General features: G+C 37.8%; 1 protein-coding gene across 8 annotated transcripts in view; it reads left to right on the top strand.

The window, feature by feature from the left end:
* BEGAIN (brain enriched guanylate kinase associated) overlaps positions 1-22,985 on the top strand; it is a 158,906-nt gene that overhangs the window by 93,264 nt on the left and 42,657 nt on the right. For 7 of the 8 annotated variants that reach the window (XM_050335616.1, XM_050335621.1, XM_050335619.1 and 4 more), the window contains 3 exons: positions 5,405-5,566; positions 7,150-7,206; positions 11,824-11,890. In XM_050335616.1, the coding sequence (XP_050191573.1) occupies positions 5,405-5,566; positions 7,150-7,206; positions 11,824-11,890 (286 nt within the window). The remainder of the gene's footprint in view (positions 1-5,404; positions 5,567-7,149; positions 7,207-11,823; positions 11,891-22,985) is intronic. The other variant, XM_050335618.1, reaches the window with a different exon arrangement.

Genomic DNA, 22,985 nt, shown 5'->3' on the forward strand with positions numbered 1-22,985 from the left:
GTCTGAGACGCTTGACTAGATTCCCTTTGTAATTATCAGAAATGGGTACTTCCAGATTTGCGTCAACTCATCTATAAGTAGGCTTCTAAAATAGGTCAGATTAATTTCATCCTGATAGTGCCTGCACTTGACTAAGAACAGGAGCCAGAGCTGACCAGCAGTAGGCAAGGTCAGTCTTGCCTTAACTCTCTTGACTGGTGTAACACCAGGCACGCTGGCAAAGCCAGATTCAAGACTCAGATCCCCAATCCCCAGTTCCTATTAGTTCTTACTTTCTTTCTTCCAAGACAGGCTGTTTACCCACAAAATACAATTACTTTTTGTTAAGATTTCACAGCTGCATTAAAATGTCTGTTTCACTACCCAGAAATGAGAACATTTGTTGGGTTTTTTTCAGTATATTTGACATGGTCATCTATCTTGCCCTTATTTTGCATTCCTTTCACTGCTAATTTCTCTCCTAACACCTTTAATCATATTTTTTTCACTCACTTCAAGAGCTGGGTGAAGGAATGTAATCAGTCCATTCAGGGAGAATTCTGCTAGTTCAAAAAAATTGGTTTGCTCAGGTTTTAAGCAACACTGCAGAACCATCCACAAAACAGAGCCCTGGAGTGGGAGGCAGATGTGAAGGGGCTGCTGAAGCCGTTTGACCAGCAGGGTGGAGATGTGGGGTTTCTGGAATGCTCCACTGATGGGGCAGACCCATAGGCGGCAACTTTTATGGAGTAACAGTCCAGAGAGCACCCTCTTTGCGTAACAAAAATCTCAGGGTAACAGAAATCCTCCAGCCTCCAGGCAACTGAACAGCCCCAACTTTGCATGCCAGCACTCCTTTGTCATCAGACCATCTGTCAGGCAGATGAGCTGGCAGAAGATCAGACAGGTACAATGAAAACTTGCTTGTTTTCCAGCACACCTTCCTCAGAATAGGCTGTCACCACATGGCATCTCAGCTTTGCCTGAAATCCAGTGGAAACATGTTCACCTGGAGTTTCTCCAGCCAGCACTACAGATTAATCCTGACCAACGGCTGCAGGCTGAGATAATATTTGTGAGCACAAATTTCTGCAAATATATGTTTTCATGTCTATTTTATATATGAGAATAAACAGAGTTAATTGGTGAAAATAATTCTTTGGAAAGTTTAAAGACCTGTTTTTAATAACCTTTAAAGTCACTTCCCTTGAGAGGTTTTCTTTCACCAGTTTAAATATTTAATATTATATTTACTGTGCTGGTTTTTAAAGAAATATTTTAATGAAGCAAAGTGGGTAATGACTTGAAAACCACTGATTGTCACAGGAGCAGGACTTTAGAGAACATTGAAAGAAATAGAGAACCATTCATGCTAAAGATGGAATACTCTACAGCATTTTTGAACCTGTCCTGTAATTCCATACTCTTCCCAGCTGTCCAAATTTCATTAAGATAATGAAATGTAGGATTTGTGTTTTCTAAGACAAACACTATGAGATTTCTAGATAGTATTTTTTATTTGCTATTAAGACCTCTCCTTTCACCTGGCTGTACTTCTTTCATTCAACTATTTTCTTAGTTTTGCCATGAGGATCAACTGTGCATAGAATATAAATTATTAATTAAAATATAGTGATTTACCAGCATTAAAAAATTGCTCAATTAACTTTTCTAATTAAGTGGTATGTGACAAGCAGAAACAAAATGCAGGTAATTTGTGGAGTTAGTTGTTTTGGAGAAAAGGGGAAATGTTAAATGGTTGACTTTTTTACTCCATATTTTTACTTCCCCCCCCCTTTTCAATTCTGATTAAATTACCACTACCAAATTTACAAGGGGTACAGAGCAAAATTAAGCCCTCCTCATGAAAACCTCAGACTTCTAGAATAACAAAAAAAAAGCAAGGCATACCAAGGAATGATAATCCAAGCGTGTCATTATGTGATAGAACTGGAAGCTAATGGTAAGGAGAAGGTTTTCAGAGGAACAACATCTGTTTCATGAGAAATGCAAAAAACCACCATGAAAACAAACAATCAAATATCTTGTGAAATACCTTAGATTTGTACAAAACAAAAATTGAAGCTCTGATCCTGCTATTAGAGATACAGAATCTGATTCATTGCAAGGTCTTCTTCTTTCTACTGTTTCTCTCACTTGCTTTGCCTTTTCTTCTTAGGTGCTTGTTCATATAGAACCAAAATCAAGGGAAAACAACAGGGTTTGCCTCAAACCAGTAATGTATCTAGATAAGGCTCAATTCATGCAGAAATCAAAACCATCCTGGGAATCCTGGGAAATCTACTCTCAGTGTTACAGCTATTAGTACCCATTCAATGGTTACAGTCTAAAATTTGGGAAAATTTCCCTATTGTGCCATTCATGAGCATAAATTTCATTGTGTTATTGCTTAAAGTTAGCTATCTTTTCAGAACTCACTTGACTCAAGAAGGATATTAATTCAGATGATTTAACACTTTCCCAGTTGGGGTCTTTTCTTTCTATCTTCTTTTTTTTTTTTTTTCTTCCATAAAAGTGACAATAAGTTTTTAGCCATTCAGCATATTATTGTCAGAACATGATTTCTTTCTTTCTAAAATTTTTACCTTTCAGTCCAATAACTCATATTTTAATAATGACTTACTGTTAGGTATCTCCTATTGCATCTTAAATAATCTCATCATAAATTAGATGATATTCTTCCTATCTAAAAATTATATATCCTCTTAAAAGCAATCAGACATTTTAATGTGGATCAGATGACTCAAAGTACTCACTGAACAAGGGTTCTCCTAGGTTTGTGAGGGTTTAAGGATGCAACCCTCTTGTTCAAACTTGGGTGGAAATGAGTAGACCTTTTTCCAAATTATGGTTGGCTGGATGAGAATAACTCTGATCTTTGACGCTGCCTGAGTTATGCCTTAATCAGTGGGTTTTTTTCTTATTTTTTTATTTTGAACAAAGTTACATTATGTGGAAAAGCCCATGTGTGTAGACTGTTTCAGTAAAGCTCATTAGAATAGGCTTGATTTTAATGGAAAGAATTATTCTGAAAGCAAAGAATTCAAGAATACAAACACTTCAAAGTGAACTTCAAGAGAGACAAGACTGAGCTCGAAGTTAAGTTTATCCTTCTAGCACAAGCTTCAAGCTGCCAAAGCCTACCAAACTGTCCAGACCTCAATCCCAAAGCATACTTTGGCATCTCAGACCAGCACTGCCTAAGGATCAAGATTTACACAGAAATCACATATTTAACCCCAAAATTAAACATCCCTGGCATTCCCATCGTATTGGTATTACGATAACCCCTCTTCCTTCCAAAGGTCAAACTCCCTGTGTCCAAAACTTCCCAGTGCTGCAGGATGCTCTACCCTTCCCTGATCTGGCTTAACTAGTATTAACTGCATTTGCCCAGCATAGAGCAGCAGCCTCAGCCTGGGCATTTTTATCCAAAATCGTAGCTGGAGAACCTACAGTCTACTTTTTGTACAAATCCTAGTGATTAGATTTTTAGATCAGCAGAAGACTTGAGATCATACCTCTTTTCACTCTAAACAGTTTTGGCACTGTAACTCCCACTTCACAGAAGAAAATCCAAGTTGCCAGGCTACAGGAAGGAAAACTGACCAAGATGAGTAACAGGAGCAACAGGCCAGAAGCAGAGCAAGTGAAAAGTGGTATGATGTGGTAACATCATGAATAAGGACATGTAGAAATGAGCAGCATGGGTTCTCATTTCCCTAGATAATATTGGAGTTTAATTCACCAAGAGAAATATAAAAATCAAATTATTGCATTAACTGGAGCTGCATTAAATGTTTGAATTAGAATATATTATTTTAAGGGAATATGACTACAAGTGGTAATCTAAGTATAACTGTAACCACGCAATATGTGCAATTGAAATAGAGCACTGTGTTGGCAAAACATTAGGCTGTTTCCCAGCTCTGAGCTGCATGGATCAAGCAAGCAACAATTGTAAAGCTTTTACATTAACTCACTGAGCTCCTATCACAGCTTGTAGAGAAGAAGCCAGTCACGCTGTAGACAGCTCAGATAAGTGTTTCTTGAAGATTGGCATGTTGTTCCCAAGTCTCTTGTCTAATTAAAGACCCAAAACATTATTCTACTGAAGCTGATGGCAGTACTCACTTGACATCAAAGGGAATCAACATTCACCATTCTTTTATGAAGAATTATTTTTACCATGTGATTAAAAAAAGCAAGACAATTCATAATGCATCACATGGTAGCCCTTTGTCTCTAGGTGATGGCAGACTCCAGTTCCATAGTGCCTCAGAGGTTCCACCTGAAGCAAAGAGATCAGCTCAATACTAAGGCTGCAGTTCCTGGACCAAGTTACAGTCATCTCCAGAGATCCCAGCTCTGACAGGAGTCCCATCCTGCTGTTCAACTGGCAAACATGCTAGAAGACTGAGGAGCTTACAAACTAAATAGACAAGGACAAAAAAATCTCCACTGTGCAGATAAGAGTTGAGGCACACGCAAAACTGGCTCCCCTGAACTGGAACAGCTGAGCTCCAGTAAAGCAAGGGAAAGATCCTCAGGTTTATTGTTGCAAATCCAGGGGAACTATTTGGATGCAGATGGCACATGGGCCTTCATGACAAAAATTTTGCATAGCTCTCCTGGCTTTATGCTGTCTTATGTCATCTCTAAAATAGAGAAAACAATGAAGTGAAAAACCTCCTTTCCCCAAATTCTGTGTCTAGTGCTTTGGTTTGTCAAAGAATATAACTAAAGCTACCTTAAAATTATGGCATGAATTCTGTAGTGAAAGAACAGTGAAAAATTGGGGATTACACCTGAGTGTAGGAAGTCTTGGCTCCCAAATAAGTGGGGAAAAAGGGAAATAGTCATAACCTTAAAATTCTAATTATATTAATTACCATTTGCCAGATGAGATGCTGAACAATAATATCTCTAGCATCTCTATGGCCAGGGATTGGGGTGGAAATGGAATCAAATAGGGCAAAATTTTCCTCCTCCACAAACTTATAATTTGGATTTTAGACGAGGCTATATTTTTGCACGGTTTATTTAGAGTTGCTGCTCTATAGATATCTGCTATTTCAGTCATAGTACGGTAAGATAACTCTAAATGAAAGGTTCCTGTGTGAAACCAAACTCTAGGCCATGTTTTGTATTTTAATGAAGATTCTTTCACAAAGTATTCCATTATAGATAATGAGATAGTAGCAAAAAATGCACTAGACAGGACAGATGGGAAGATAGTCAACTGTCTGCACCAGAAGATTTTCAAAGTGCAGTAAACAAATTATTAAGCACACTTCTATGGCTTGATGCCAACCTATACTCTAGGGAACTGGTCAAAGGGTGGATCATGAAAAGCCTTTTTGGGAGCACCTAAATTTTACAGCTGTGGTCTTTGTTTTTCTAGTACCTTGCAAGAACAGAAGGGGGAATTACGAAAGCGTCTATCGTACACTACCCATAAGCTGGAAATGCTTGAAACGGAATTTGATTCTACACGTCAGTACCTTGAAATAGAATTGAGACGTGCTCAGGAGGAACTTGAAAAAGTAACTGAAAAGCTGAGAAGGTTGGTAACTAACTTTTTGAAATAAACAGAGTTATTAGGAATTTACAAGAGACTGTGTTAAAGACATTTGTAAGTAAAAACAAGCATAGTTGCAGACAAGCATAATTTATAATTTATTGATTGCATATCATGTTTTCAAATTGTACATACATATTTCACTTATCTGAATATATTTTACTTGCTGCATGTAGTTATTTACATGTGATATGTAAGATGTGTCTGTACTAAAAGCAAATATGCAAATAAAAATACACCTATATAGGTACATATATGGCATTGTTTATGTGTAAACCTATGTGTAGATTAGTGCCACATTGTGTTGCAAATACAAAGGTTATAAATACACTACATATATATGTATTTATACTGCATATATACAGATAAACCTTTTTTCAATGACTTTGCACATTTTCTGTTGCTCTTTGTTACTCTTCATTGCACAGAGCAGAATTTGGCTCTTCATCATTCAAAGCTGAGACTATGTTCAATTCAAATAATATTAAGATATTTCACATTATGCTACAGCAAATAATTTCCTTTTTAGTCTCAAGTAGAATTAAATGATACTAAAAAGCTATTATTTGAAACTGTTGTAACTGTGGTACAGTGCTGTTGCAAATTGGGCACCCAGTCAATAGTAATAATAAATTATGTTAAGCATGCACTCCTGACATTCCTGACAGTGATTAAAATTGTCTGTAGTCTAGCTTTTAATTTTTTAGTGATTTTTCATATCCATTTTTCATTTGTTTGCAAAACTTCTGATACTAGAACTATCCATTTTTTCAGGAATGTTTTTGCATGTCTTGTGAGACTTTCCTATACTGATGTTATAATGGAACTGTTTGATTTAGTTCATTGGATAAGTCAAAATTAATTTCAGATCAAATCATTCCAGGGCTATACCCAAAGAAATATTTTTCATTTCTTGCAGAAGGCAAAAGCCAAACCAAAACAAAGCCAGAAAACCCCAATAAACTGAGTCAACCAAACCATTTAATGCAAATTTTAAACAGAATGAATCTGTAAGATCCAAATTTAGGAAACATCCTAGTGTGGTCTTATAACTGAAATTCTTCCCTAACTGAGGATGCTTCTTAAAAAGAGACTAAAATATGCAGGTGACACAGTGATTTTGAAATCTACACACGTCTCTCAAGAGCAGTTTGGAGATTCTCCATAACAGTTTTCTTGTTAACAATACTTTTCCTATCATTTCACTTAGAGCAGAGCTGTTTAAAGTAACTTCATTCTTGATCTAATTTTGCTCTGATACATTTCAGGACAGGGAACACTGGTACTCTTGGTTTTCGAAGCATTAATTCAGACATCTGTCATAAAGCAGCAGAGGGGCTGACCATCCCACTTCTGTTAAAACAAAGGGCTTCCTAGTCAGTAGGAATCTCTTATCAACTTCATTGGGCTCTGATGAGTTAAGCACCTTTTGAAACTCAGGCCAAGTACTCACATCAAAGTGTAGCAGTCATACCCAAACATCACATTAGCAGAACTGACTTTCCAATATTCTAATGGAACATTGTACCATATTATGAAGAAAACTTATATTAAAAATTATGTTTCAGGCAGGTGATTACTCCCCTGAAGACATATCATAATGGAAGCCAAAAATATGTTACGAGGTGAGCTTTAAAAACGTTTCTATTGAGAATAGCAAGGCATACTGCAAGTTGAACAACTAGATTTCTCAACCCGGAGAAGGATAATGTCTGAAAAAAACCCTGTCATCCAAAAGCGTGTCAGCAACATGTCACAGAGGAAAACCAATATGAGAAAAACAAAGAACTAGAATTAGTTTTAATAATGTGTCTCTTCCTTCATTCACTGCACAGGGAGAGAAATTCAACCCCCTCTTGATAAATAAGCCCTGTGTAACAAGATCCCACTTGCATACTAGAGAACATTTGTGTTATTAAATTTCCATTACTGTAAAGTGCAAAATATTTCAAAGAGGCTCAATGGCCATCCTTTTCTAACCCTTTCTGGAAGTCTTTGTCTTAATTTATCCAGAATTACCTGTGTTGCTGCTAGACTTCCTCTCTCATACCCAAGTGAGAAGGTGACCCATGTGGCTCAATGGTCAAGTTTTCAACCCCACTACAAACATTTAGAAATGACCTCTTTCTTTTTTTCCCTGGGTGAGCAAAAGCAGGACAGTGCTGAGTAGATTTGAAAATATTAATTGTAAAGCATAAGTTCAGGTTTGAAAAGTAACTGAAAAGAGATTGGGGTTTTCATATACCTCACAGTGGTCCCTTATCTGTCAGGATCATCATGACTTTTATGAATTAAAATTTTTTAAAAAATCAGAAACCAATCTTGGAACTAAATCTTGGCTCCAAAGGTCACACTGTGTTTCCTTCTTGAGACCCTACTCTGGGTAACAACTTGTTGAGGTTTCCACCCTATCTTTTACCAGAAAATGGGGTTATTTTAAAGCATGAGAGGTAAACCCATACAAGCATTGAGCACTGAGATTAACCCCCACACATAACTGTTTCACCAAAAGCAAGACATTTCACAGACTGAAGGGGTCACAGAAATCCTGGGGGGGAAACTCTCTTTTTCTCATATGGAAGTTGGTGTAGCTTGTGACAACAGAGAGACAAAAGTTTTCTTGAACAAGAAGCTGCTACTTTAACAGTCACTCTTCAAAAGTAACCACACTCTGGGAGAAATTTGCTTCTGTAAAGAAAGTCAACCCAAGCCTGAGTTTTACTTTAGATATATGTCATGGCCTTAAGAGAGCTTGAGACTCAGGAGAAGCAAAGAAACAGAGGCTTTCACAGACTTCCTCTTCAGTGGTGATCTGCAGTCTTAGGGAGGAGTGTGTTTGCTGGCTTAGAGCACAGACACTTAATGTTCAACACAGTCAGAATATTTTTCATTAGGCCCTAATTTGATCAAGAGTCTAAACATTCATTTAATGGATACAGATACATGCACCTCGAGTCACATGGGTATCATCTAATAATACAAACAACATAAAAATCCATCAAAAAATGATAAAGGTTATTGACTCACATGAGTTTATCCTTATAGCAGTTTCACAGGGTAGTGAAGCTGACCTACTCTTCACTTTATTTACAAAGCCAGATTTACAACACTGAAATATTTCACACCTCACAATGTTCAGGTTACCTGGGTGTCTGTTTTCTGCAAACAGGGTGAAGTTACCGTTTGCTTATCTGTTCATTTTCAAATTTTAATAATTTTCCCTACTCTTTATTTCTCCTTTGCTTTATTTTAGAGTTTAGCCCAAAGACTGATCTGCCTCTGTACCTCTTTGAACACTTTCTTCCCTATATTTCTGGGTCCATTTCTCTCCTTGCCACCTACATTTACTGATGCTTCTTTTGGCTCAGTGAATTTCCAATTTGGGTTTGCTTATATATGCATGTGTACGTGCTTGTGTATATGTGTATGTGTTTGTGCTTATTTTGACTGCCTTTGCATACTGTTCTCAATAGAAACACTTTTTGAAGCTTTAATTCCTACATACTGTGGATATTTTTTTTAGATTCGATTTGACTTTACTGGGAGGCAGTCAATTTTTTCAGTGCAAAATAACTGTGTTAGAGAAATAATGTTTGTGAGCTACTTTCTCCTAAACACACAACATATTTGATAGGCAAAGGCAAAAGAACAAACTTGTCTGTTACAAACAGAGAAGTAGATCATGATAATCTCTTCCAAAAACCCTCTACCACCATGGTAGGCATGGAAGTTGTCATTGAGAAACAATTATATTAATGGTAATCAACCTTTTGGTCATCCATATCAAGAGAAAAAGTGACAACAGAAGCTGAGAAGTAAACTCACTGACACATTGTCACCATCACAACTCCGATATTCAAGTAGCAATTACTATTGTTTTTATTCACCGTCTCAAAGTTGCAGAAAGGGAACCTTCAGGGTTTCCCTTGAGCTGTCCACATAGGTCAACACTGCAGAGCAGAATGGGTTAGAGAGATGCCTAAGTTAGAAAAACTCTGAACCAACTTTTTTCCTGTCTTTTCTTTTAGGAATTTACGCAGATACTTTTGAACCCATGCAATCTCTTGCAGGTGCTAACTGTTTAAATCAGTTTTTACACCAACTCTACTTAAGCCACGATCTGTCTGGGTGCAATGCAAGTTTAACCTGTTCTATTTTGGTTTACTAGACAAAAAAATGTAGCCCATGACAGAGAAGATACTGGGACACTTCCAGTCTCAGCCAGCAGGCACTGTTTTATTTTTCTAAGTCCTTGCTTCCTGCACCACAGCACTCAGCCCTACCAGCAAAACAAAATATTTGTGCTAAGTAGCTGCAGGCAAATCCATTGAAACCCTCCTTGTTTCCACTGTTTTGTCAAGATGATCTCTGCCTTCTCCTGTGCCACAAAAAGCTGGCTACAGAGCACCCTGAGATTTGTCTCTATTGTGTTGACAGCTAAATAGCTGTGAAAATCCCAAGTACACCTAGAGCTAAAAATAAATGTCTGTGGAGAGCCTTAGTGGTAAATGCTGTGAGGAGCACGGATAACATAGAGAACTGTAAACTTCAGTCAATCCTTTAAGTCACCTGGACATGAACACAGTGGCACTATGAGAATTGGTGAGCAATGACCTAGTCTCACAATACAAGTCTCATAGATTTTCAGCCCGTTTATGTCAACACCTTAGCAAACACCCTTTACCACAGATCCTCCTCACAGGGAGGAAGTCTCTGCTCAGCAGCTCTGTAAAATGCAGGCAAAATTGAAACTCCCCCCAGGTTTGCAATGAATGTTGGAAATGGCTGCCCAGAGTCTAATCTGACCCTCAGTACCCCGAGGATTTTCACCCATGGGGATGTCATTATTTATATCCAGAGAGCAGATGTCCTTGTCACAGACATCCCCTCTCAGGTCCGTGCAGCAGCTGTTATTGTATTGCTGGGAGCCCCAGCCAGAGCTCTCCATGCCTCAAGAGGGGCACTGCAAGCCACTGGGCTGCCCTGAATGGAGAATTCTGATCACTTAACTGGAAAGAAAATCTCCATGGCAACTGAAGCTGGGAGAGACCTGAAGCATCATGTACCAGGAATGGGTGGGCTGGACCCCTTGATTCACAACCATGGCATGATTCAAATACAGATCTTCGTTTCAGTTTCAACAGGCACTCTGACTAACCAAATGATAAATCCAAGAGACTTCTTTAATCCCAGTCCCTTCCTGATCACCAAGGAAACTATGCTCAGATCCAGGCTTCTCAGAGGAAGTGCCTTTCTGCTGTATATACGTCTATTACGTCTGAGTTCACTCTTACAGTGAACATACTTGCACATTACCTAAAATCAGCTCACTGTTGAAAATACTTTGAGCTATTGATCAGTATAAACATACAGATTTATTCAGACAAACTTTTCACAGCTGAGTTCCTAACATTTGCTTTACATTTGTAATATATCCTGCTGAGGTGATGGGTACTATCAAGACCAAGGAGCTATCCTCCTTACCTTCTGTGAAGAGAAAGGCACACCTACTACCAAAATAGCAATGTTTTTCCCACAGGCTGTTCAGTTTATACATTACAACACCAAGATTACCATCTAGGTAGCCTGCAGCTGCACAGGCTGAAACTTTTCTTTGGTGTATCGCCCTGGAATAAGCAGGGAAGCCTCATTTTGCGAGTCCATTCAATCACTAAGTGCTGCTAAAGAGAAATACCCATCTAAACTATCCAAATACACTTCTTGAAGAAAGATGTGTTTAGGTCTGGAGAATAGGCAATTCCTTGAACTTTGGTTGAAAGAAGGGATATTCTCTTGTAAGTCATAATGTTAATGCCTGTGTATTGCTACAGTCATTAGGATTCTGCCGCAATTGTTTTTATTAAGAGAGCTCCACAATTTTTTTTTCTGCTACCTAAGCCTACAGCTCAAGCTTCCTCTCTAACATATTATTCCTGAGCCTGATGTAAAGCTACAATTTCCTTGTGCAAGTTCCTAGGCTGCACACAAGTGCAGAATGGCCAACAAATTTTCACTTCCTGATGGAATTTGCTGCTAAATATAGCAAGCAAACATGAGACAGAAGTTTGCTTAGGAAGCAGGTGGTAATTGCATTTCAAAGGCAACCACTGACTGGCAACAGGAGTGATAAATAAATAGATTTCAAATAATACAAGCCAAAGTTTTGTACTGATGTGAAAATACAGGTAAAAAACAACGTGAAAAACAATGCATTCAATTACATGATATCATCTTTGTTTTAGGATACAAAACAATTACCTAGCCTTACAAAGAATTAATCAGGATCTGGAGGATAAACTTTACAGAATGGTAAGTTATCATAACTGGCTTTTTTTAATATATTATGGTTTTACAGTTCTTAAGTCATAGGAAAAACATATATGTAGCTGTCACAAAAAAAAAAAAACCCTCATGGTCTAAATGCAATTATGCTTAAAAAAGATTTATGACTTTATCAGTATCATGATGTAGAGCTCAAGCTGTGTATGATGACATAGCTCCATCAATTTAAATGGAGATTGCCTTGACTGATGATCTGGCTGAGTAAATTGTACCTTTAAAATAATTCTGGTTAATTTAGCTAATAACTTCATGGGTTTTAAATATTTATATTTTCATTAAGCATCACATTTAAATGAGGTAATCCAAGGTTTTCTCATGCTTCTTAGATACTTTCACTCAGCTTTTATTAAGTGATTTAATAGAGCTTGGATGGTCTGACTTTTAAATGCTGTCATAACTATCAATCTCAGTATATTAATTTCCAATCTGCATGTGTCTGTAACCACAATGTCAGTGTCACTGTCACAGGCCAATTAAAGCCGAGCGAGGAAAACACTGCACCATTTATGGGCTCCCCGTAGCCAGACCCAGCACCACTGACTCAAAATAGCTTGAAGATGTCAAAAAGAAACGGCAAGGCCCCTGGTGCCCTGGCTCATTGCTAATGCTGCTGGGACACCGCCAGTAGGAGTAAAATTGCAGAGGAATGTAAGGATAATGTTTAAAGAGGAAATAATGACAGTTTTGAACTTTCAAAGATCCTCAGGCCATGAGCACATCCTGGCCTGCTGCCTCCTCTCCTGGCTCAGTAGAATCAGTCACTCCCAGCTCCCCTTCTGTGCAGCCCCAGACCCAACGTGGCCCAGGCAAGCCCAGTGCAAACGTAACAACTGGTTTATAGGGTGTGTTCACAGATCTGTGCACAGAGATAGGGGTGCTGGGATAAGCTCACCTTTTAGATAAATCTCATGTAGCATTTGCATGGATGGGCAGCTTGGAATGGAGGGAACAGATTATTGTGGTCTTTGAGTAAATAGGGACTACAGCAACATAGAGGACAGACACTAGCCTTTAATAAGAAAGGGGAAACAAATATTTGAAAATGTCACTGTTCTTATCTCAGAAGCCCGTTTGAATAGGTAATAATGAATAGGGGACTGATGCTTTTGCAAGTGGGTAACAACTGGGCAAAGTTACACTGGATTGTAGCTGGCATTTGTCCATAAATACATATATAAACCTTGTAAAAGCATAAATAACACTTGATCTCAGGTTATTGCTTTTTTCCTCCACTCTTCTTTTGTTACATTTTTCTTTTGCACAAATCACTTCAGGATTTTATCGTCATCTGTAGCCTAACATTTATTACCTATGCTCTACAAGACATTAATACAGTAGAGTCATTCAGGCTGGTAAATGAAATAAAAATAATAGAGACACAGAAAGAAGAACTTCAGAAAATCCATGTGTTTTTATCAGGTATTTCCGATCAAAGCAAAGAATTTTTAAACTGCTCTTTCAGCATCCTCATAAATCCTTGAGAAATTATTTGAGAGCACAGCACAGAAAGAAAAAAAACTAGTCCCATGGAGCATTGTACCTTTCTTTATCCCACTAATAAGACAGTCATTGAAGATAGCTTTAGAGGCTTGAAGAAGATCAACCAGGCTCTGTACACCACTTAACTCCAGACTGCTTTGCTTTCTGAAACATTGAAACTGAAGACACAAAACAAAACCAAACAAATGCCAAATGGAAACTCTAACAAAAGGAAAGAAATAAGGAAAAAAGTACTGTATCTGCTTTAGATAAGCCAAACATTTTGATTTTTAGAGCATTCCGAAAACCTTCAATACTTCAGAGAAAGTGGAATTAAATAATGGCTGATCTGGTTAATCAACAGCTTATAGTGGACTAGACTCTTGGAAATTTCTCTCTCCTTTTCCTCATTAGAGGAACAGCTGTGTGTATATGTTTTCTCTTTCTTTTGTCTAATTTGCCAATCTAAAATCAAACACCCTTGGTTTCTCTACTTTTACACAAATCCAAATATATAAACCATGTGTTTACTTTCTCCCTCTCTCCCCTCTCCCCTTCCTTTTGTATACAGACATGTATATGTACACACACACACACACTCTTACACAAGTTTTGACTATTTCATGTGTTCAAATGCAACAAGTAGTGAAAGGAAGACCCCCAGGCAGTGGTCCCTTGCTCCTTCTGCCTGCAGATAACCTGGGATGCTCCCAGGAGACAGTTACTCCCCGTCTTAAAAAGTGATCCACAACTCCCCCTCTCCCAGTGACAGCCCCAGCTCATCACAACTTATCAAGGACTCCATCCTGACCTTCTTCTTCTAATATTTTTGGGTATCCTGAATGTTGAAGCCTTTCATGCCTGCTATTAGTATAAGGGATGTAAAAGAATAATCATTAATCTATCAGCAGTTACAAGAAAAGGAGCTGATGTAGCAGCTATTTTTCTTCAAGACTCTACTTCCTTTTGGGTGCTAATCTGTAAAATATTTAAAATTATTTGAAAGCACACTTGTGATCACAGCAAATGGTATCCAACTGAAACCTCTGTCACACCAGAACTTGAAGTATAACCATAAAATATAAACCACAGTGTCTGATTTGACCAAGGGCTAAAAAAATACAATCCTGAAATTGGGAAAGAGCTTGTTGCATTAAACTGGGCAAGACTAAACACATGGAACAGTAGAGGCGAATGTGGCACAGAACTAAAATTCTTTTGTCACTCCTCATAGAACTCCTGCTCTTACCACAGTCAGAGTCTTCAGCTGGAGAAGATTTCTGTGGTCTTGTAAGCACTGGTTAAGCAGTGGAATATACAGGCTGTCTTCATAAATATTTAATCTTTATAACTCTTTTCTCCATTATTATGTGGGACAAGGCTAAGCAGAGTCCTCTCACTGTGATTCCATTACAGGACTGTTCAAATTAAGAACTTTTTGTAATATTTAGTTCCAGTTGTGGTCAGTAATCTTCACTTTCCTTTACACTTGTTTGCTTTTTTGGAGCATGCTCTGCCATGGTCTTGCTGCTCACAAACAGCATTTGCAAGTAAATTATTCAAGTCATCCCAACCAAATGTTAAGAAATCCTTTATATGGACTCAATCCAGTTTGGTGTATGATCTTCAGTGGAATTAAGCAATGTATTTTAAAAAGGTTCTGAACTTTCAAGGCAGTTGGTTCTGTAATTTTACTCTTTAATGCCATAAGCCAGACTTTTAATGGTATCTACATTTGGGAAGAACTGTTACCTAATAATAGCTGCTTAATAAACCCAACTGCTAATGAAAATTGCACCCATGTCTCCTCCCCCACCAGCATTTTGAATGTTCTTGAAAACAGGATCTCAGAATCCAGCTGCAAAAAGCTCAGAAGACCTTATTCTCCAGAAACACCTAAAATATGTCTTTTGTAACTGGAAAATTTGAGAGACAAACTGCTGTTTCGGTATTAAGTTTTTTAGTATTAAGCTTTGTTCACCACCTCTGCAAAGCCAACACCAGCCCTCTGCATACAGTGAATTTCAAGATGAAAACTCTTACATTTTTACAATAAAAATTTACAAAATTTACAGCAAAATTTTATCATAGAACTCTTAGAATATTACATGTTAACGTTTGATTTTTCATATACATTAAGGCAGACTGGGTTTGTGACTCTGCTATAAAGTTCGAAAAAATTATTATATAAACCAGTAGTAAAGAGGGATTTGTGTTAAGGATGATCATGTCTGAAATGTTGCACTATCTGAGCACAGCACTGATTTTTATCCTGTTTCTGCCTCCTCCTATGAGCTGGAAGAGGACTAAGATGTACAGCAAGTACTTTATGCTCCATGTTAAGAGCTATTTATCCAGCTCTTGAATATCTGGGGTTTTCCGGTTTGCTGGTCATAATATATACTTAAGCATCTCCAACTGGGAAAATCCAAACATGAATTAAATATGAGCTGGGCAGTTTTGAGTGGTGCTCTGAGACTTTGTGTCAGGGGAATGTTATTTTAAAAGAACCAGATTGCTGGGTATCCAGGACAGAAAGGTAAAGAATACGGAAAGTGGTGAGGAATTTGATGAACAGGTTCAGTCAGGCATTAAAAACATCTAACTACCAGTAGCACGGCAATGGAATTTGAACCAGTCACTAAATTGCACCTGAGTTTCCTCTGACAGCTACCAATCACATTCCCAGTATGGTTTAAAATGCAAGTGAAAGATTAAAACACTGGAGAGGAATCCTGTTTCTCACACAAAGATAAGGAAAACAGAAGCCCATCATCTCCAGGTTCTTGCACGGAGCATGATGACTTTGACGGTGACTTTGAACAGTGATTTAAAGCACATCTTTTTTCATTTTCTTTCCTTTATGAAGCAGAAGTTTCTCCCCCTCCCCCATGTCCCATGAAAATCAAATAGAGATGACCTAAATATACTTAAAAGGATTTGCATCCCAAAGACAAGAAAAGTTTAGTCAGCTCAACCTGACAGGCTCATTTACTCACATTCAGTGAAGGCAGCTGTGAATTTCAAGAGAAATTTATACTGGTTGGTTAGTTAAGGCAGAAGCCAGAGAAGGTCTGTGCTTTGTGGACCAAACAACTGTGAAACAACATTTCTAAGGAAGGAAATGACCATTAAATGCCACAGAAAGAAGTAATTTATATAAATAGCAGTTGAAAAAATGTATTTCTAGGAGGAATTCAGGTTACATGTTTTTATGCTTACAGGCATTTTGTGCTAAAGATCTCCATCTCTCACTAACTCTTTTCCCACTCATTATCCAGGTCTAAAAATATTGCCAAATATGCAATAGGACCTACACACAGTAACACCTGTAGCAACTACACAGGCTCAGACTGAGTAGTTTCATTAGTTTTGCAGTCAAATAAATGAAGTCTCCTGGATAACTGGGGACATGAGCATGACCACACAGACTTTCAGACATTCTCAGTCCTTTCACTCTCTCTGAACAGAGATGCATGTCCCCCTGTTACTCCACTGTTACGTAGTTGGTAGGCGAATCCTCTTCCCAAGAGACACATAAGACAGACCAGCCACTTCCTAATTGCTCTGTATGAATGTGACATCATGAGAGACTGTTCTGGAAACTACTTTCCACTTTTTTCTGAAGGCATGGGACAGTTCTTCTGTTCTGTCTCTTCCTCTTAGTAGGACCTCTTCCACAAGTATGAGCAACCCAAGGAAGCTGTAAAGCGACAAGGGACACTTTTCACTTCCAAAATTGTTTCTGTTGCATGGTGACAGAACTCTTTCTTTCTTAACATCTGTCTTACCTCTTGGCCACTGAAACACATTTGTTATACCTCCCATTTTCCATCATTTTCTTCATCCATGGTTTGGTCTCTCAGGACAACCCCTGGGGATACCATCTTGACCAGAGGGGAATAGAAAATAGAAATAGAAAAAGCTGTTGTTTTCAAAATAGTTGAAAAAAACCCCAGAAATCTGTGTTGGATATGGGTATCTTTGACCTATGCCTTCCTTGTAAGTACTTTGTGATTATGTGCCAATTCACCACAATGAAAGGAAAAGCAAGAACAAGAATAAGCCTGAAAAGGTTCTCTGTAGCAGGCATTTCACATCTCAAACTCCTTCATTACAGCTGGTGTCATCTGTGAATGTGGAAAAAAAGGCATAAAATAGCACCTTGTCTTGGCCAAGGAGCAAATTTCAGAATAAATTCTAGGTCTTCTCTATCCAAATCCATGGTTTACAACAAATATTAATTCTACTTGAGACAACAAATATCAAAGGACTTCTTAGAGAGAGAGAAAGAGTGAGGGAAAGAGAGAGAAAGAGAGAAAGAAAGAAAGAGAGAAAGAGAGAAAGAAAGAAAGAAAGAAAGAAAGAAAGAGAGAGAGAGAAAGAAAGAGAAAGAGAGAAAGAAAGAAAGAGAGAAAGAGAGAAAGAAAGAAAGAGAGAGGGAGAAAGAAAGAAAGAAAGAAAGAAAGAAAAGAAAGCAAGAAAGAATTATTGAGGTAAAACAATCACTTTTGTGAAGTGAAAACCCAGAGAAGGCTGGAGAAAGATGAATTAGTATATTGACATGTTCTAATTACATACCTTGTGTTCACTAAAGGTATGAAGAATATTTCACATCATAAATTTTTTTTTATTATCACAAGTGGCATGTACCTTGAGCAGAATCTTCTTTGCTCACTATAGATGTAATATGTAATCATGGACTCTTTTTCTATTTCTTTTTTCCTCCAGAAACAAACATTTCTTCTTTCAACCTGCTGTCACTAACACAGCCTCAGGAGATACTATTACATTGACTTCAGGGAGTTAGTATCAGTCAACACAATCTCTATTCCCTCCAGCTATAATTTATTTAGCATTTTATTATGAGGCAGGACTCTACCCTGGCAAGGCATGGCATTGTTGTGAAATGTGGGAGATGATAGGTACATGGAAATAATATAAGCACATTTTGTCAACTTCATCTGTACTGCTAGTAGAAGGAGCACAGGCTGTGAAGCTGACTATCCAGCTTAGAAAGTCTTTTAATAAGCTTAGAGGGAAGATACCTTTTTCAAGCATAATTGCAATGCTGTAGGAGTCAAGGCAGTTGATGGCAAGTAGAACAACCCTCTGTCTTCCAACAAGTTGGTCCTGCTGTCAGTGGGATTAGGTAATGAACTGATTAAGTTCATTTATAAACAGCATATCCTCAGTGCTGCAGGTTTCCTAAATAACTTGTCCTAAATCAGCAAAATAAAACAGTTGTAAACTGGAAACAAAGTTTTTGCTACAGAGCATATCCAATGCCAGGAGCAAAGTCCTGAGCACTTGAAAAAGATGAGCAGCCAGCTAAATTCCTGCTTAGAGGAGCAATCAGCCTGTCCAGTGATACTCTATTCATCCATATTTTATATCAAAGAGTACATCTAAGCAGAACCCAGGCTGGGAATGGCAGGACCCTTCCCCAGCCTACGGCCAGGTTGGTTTGCGTTCACTGAATTTAGATAAAGTATCCCTGTTTATAACTTTAATTGGCTGCTTATATTTCCATTCCAAAAAAGTTGGGTAAGAGGTGACAGGTGCCTTTACCCTGAGTTCATGTTACACATAGGGTATGCATAGAACTGAAAATTTCAGTATTTCCAGATGGAATATTTCCAGATGACACTGTGACAAGACCTTTAGCAGAAGGTGCAAGTGTGAGCAGTTTTTATTGTAATGTCCCTTTACACAATGTATGTCATGTAGGTTGGCATTATTTCAAATTAGGAGCAAACCCCTATAGTTGTCAGTGCTAAGTTGTATGAATTGACATACCCTGCTCAGTCAATGTATGTTTGCCCCCATGAAGAAACATTAAAGCTGACACTAGTACTCATTTGTACCAGGAAGAAAAGTAATCATCCTGAATATCTTTTACAAATCACTTGCAAAGAAGGCATGCATTTACTTCACAAGCAGCACCTTGACAGCACTTCGCTAAACAGATTTCTTTCTGTGATATGTTATTAATTATACACCACTGTCAATGTTTTTTTTTTTCCTTTTACTGCTGTGGAATTACATTTCAAGCCTGTGACATGGGGTAGTCAAGGAAACAAATCTTTATAAGACCTTTGCTAGTATAAGGTTGAGAATGATATTAAGAGCAAATCATTCTTCAAGTGAAATGCCATAGAGCATAATATCAAAATCCTCAGACAAAACGCTATAGCCCCACAATGTTATCTTTAATAAAATTATACTGTTTGCAAATCAAGAAGAGAAGTCAGATTCTGCTGTAGGCCATTTTTTAGTCAGAAACAAGTTGTGTTTACTAAAAAGGATAAATTCTATAGTTTAACACTGATGGACAAATTAGATTGGGTCAGTAATTCTGACTTGAGGCAGTACATCATTTATCACATAAAAAGATGCTGCTTATTTCCATATCTCTGCTTTGCAGAATAGATCTTTTAAAGTGTTATGGGCACAGAAGATGCATTGGTAGCATATCCATTTATCCAATTCCTCTGAACTATCATAAAAAGAAGACAATGCCAAGCTTGAACATCACACTATGAATTATATTCCAGTAGTTTTATTTTATCAAAAGGTCCACAGCAAGCAGTAAAATGCATTCAATAAGTACACCTTTGTATGCTAAACTCTATCCTCCTCCTGTTACGACTCTGTTAGTAAAGGGGCAAAGTGGACTATAAAAATTCCAACTGACAGATAAATCTCTTTCCTGGAAAAATACCTTTATTGCTTTTTCTTTCCCTTGGTATGTGTTCTTGAAATCTATCCCCAACTTTAACTGATTTTTTCCCCCTCATTCAAGACAGGTTTTTTTATCCAATATATCTTGGAATACCCTTCCTTGTTTTTGGACTTGCATCTTGGAAACAGTTGACAAGGTATACACAAGGTATACACAGGCACATTGTGTCCAGTAAAATATCTTCTTATTCCTCTCCTCTTTGTTATCTCTGCCTTCCCTCTGATATCTTCATTCTCCATGAATGCATTTGAGAGCAATTTGCTGAAGTGACTTGCTGGTCATGTGTTATGAGGATTTCACTATCTGCTCTATAAATTTGATGGATTGTCTTAAAATTGTTTCCTTCCTGGCCATATTTTAAGTCTTGCTGCCTCTATATAATTCTTAATTACTGCAGAACAAATGTATGGAAAAATACTTTTTTTTTTTTGCGAAAATTGTTAATATCCTAAACTTTCACATGACTGCAGATTTTTTCAATGGTCTTATATTAACTAAATTCTCACTTTTGACTATTCTTCCCCAATGTACCATAGAATAATCTGGCATAAGAAGGATTAGAAAAGACTTGATTTAATTATGTGCTCTGTCTGAGCAAATACAATTCAATTAAGGAAGATGTGATTATTAAATCTAAAATGCATTAGTATGCATCAATCAGTTACATGAGCTTTAAATTAATAAATAGCTCTTTCACAGTTCCCCAACTACTAGACAGAGAATCAGAATTAAAACCTCTAATAAAATTAGCCCAAGTCTCTCAATGCATTTTTTAAAGCATAATTTACTGAATGGATCTTTATACACCAGCTGTAGTAATTTCAATGAAGTTTGTTCCAATATTGGGTGATGTAACATGGTAACAGATCCTGTTTTGTCACAAAATCCAGTTTTCTGTGTTTTGGGACTAATTGAAGAGAACACAGTACAGCAGTGGCATGTTCCTGTCTCAAATTACCTGATACTTTATGGCTTCTATCAAAACTTCTGGTTCTTTCCTGTTTAAATATTTTAGCTATTTTTCTTTCAAATTTCTAGTATGGATAAAGAGAGATGTCAAAGAATTCAGTGAATGCCTAGACAAAGGATGACTAATAAAGTAAAACTTTAATTTCTATAAAAGATACCAGAAAAGCAGATTAAAGGCTATCAGAAATGTTCAAGTTACCAATTATTAAATCTATCTCATTAAAATAGATTTAATTTCTTCTCATAGGGTGCAGCCATTCAATACCCAACTCAGGATGCTAACGAGGGGTGTCTCAGTGAGGAATTTAGTTTTGTTAGATCTCCAAAAACAGCCTAGTAAAAAAATGTGAAGAATTCTAAATATGGTCATGTCAGCCTGCTGTGGTAAGATTTGCCACGTATAAAGCTCAAGCAATCTAACTTTATGAGGTTGACATGAGGAGAAAGCTAAGCAAGCAACACTCTCCCCTGGAGATTCCCCAGGGACGGTGATTTCCCTCTGTCCTTGTCTGGAGTTCCGAGACAAGTCCACCCTGCAACCAGGAGAGACTCATGTCAGCATGTTGGAGAAAGCACAACTTTTACTCCTCAGGCTGCATTTCTCTGCTTGCTCAATCCTTTTTTTTTTTTTTTTCCCCAGTTATATATTCTTCCTAAAGTGCACTGGGGAGGGAAGTTGGACTGTAGGCAGGAGAGATGCCGACAGTCCCACGCAACACTCTGCACCAGGGAAAACAGCTATTCCTTCTTCCCTTCCCAGGGTAACTGGAGAATTATCTCCCCATTAGATGATTTCCCAGTATCTGTTCTGCTCCTCTGTGAAATTTCATACTGTTATATCAATGTATCTTCATCTCAGTGCTCCCAGTTACAGTGACGCAACAGCTCAGTAAATATAACATCAAGGGAAGAAATTTCATTTAAGCAAGGCTTATTTTACTCCTTAGTGACACATGTAATTGGCTTTATCTGCTGCAATGAGATTTTTCATAAACCCTTGCTACATGGTCTTGCTCAGCTTTCCACTGCTCAACTTCCAGGAATTTTTCTTTTGGCTAAATAGCCAGAGATGAAGAATAAAGATTCAGAATATATTCCATGAGGAAGAAGAAATACAGGCCAGAAGTCCTTTTGGAAGAGAGTGCTAGAGAAGCATGAATCTGCCTACTTTTTCCAACATTTAATCTACTTATACTCTTTCTTAAGCTGACTTAACAAAATTCTAAAGGCTCAAAAATTAAAATGAGGAATTTGAATGGTAATTCTCCCACAGGTGCTAATGCCAGCTACCTTTATTGTCTCTAAAAGTCTTCCCAGTAGATAGATGAAAGACAGGAGCCATTCATACAATTCCTGGTCAGAGAGCCTTCCTATACTACAAGAAAAACAGAATAGAAAGCAAGAAGAGAGCTGATAACTAGACGTGGCTTTAGGTGACAAATTTGGGCTCTGTGGAATCCTCATCCATTTGATCTGGGGAAAAGAAGCTGCTTGGTTTAGCTGTAGTCATCCAAAGCAAAGAGGAAAGTCCTGTTTGTGGAACTAGTGAGCCATATCAGCCAGGCACCAACCTAGGTAACAAAAAGGTGATTCAAAGGCAGAAATAAAGTATTCTTATTTGCCATATAATCAAGATGTCAAGGATTAAACCCATCCAGTCACCAAGATGTATGAAAAGAGACTCTCTAGCTGCCTGTATGCCAGCACTAAGAATCTACTAATAAACTGGTAGAACTGGAAGCAGTCTGTATGCCCTGGTGCCAGATAATGACTTCAGCTCATGGAAAAGACTTTTGCAACTAGGATGGTTAACTGAGCTTGTTTGGGATAGATCGAGCAGATTGCAGAGCTTGAGAACAGCACTGTATT

Source organism: Myiozetetes cayanensis, unplaced genomic scaffold, assembly GCF_022539395.1.
Source record: "Myiozetetes cayanensis isolate MyiCay16 unplaced genomic scaffold, myiCay2020 scf6-25, whole genome shotgun sequence".
NCBI lineage: Eukaryota > Metazoa > Chordata > Aves > Passeriformes > Tyrannidae > Myiozetetes > Myiozetetes cayanensis.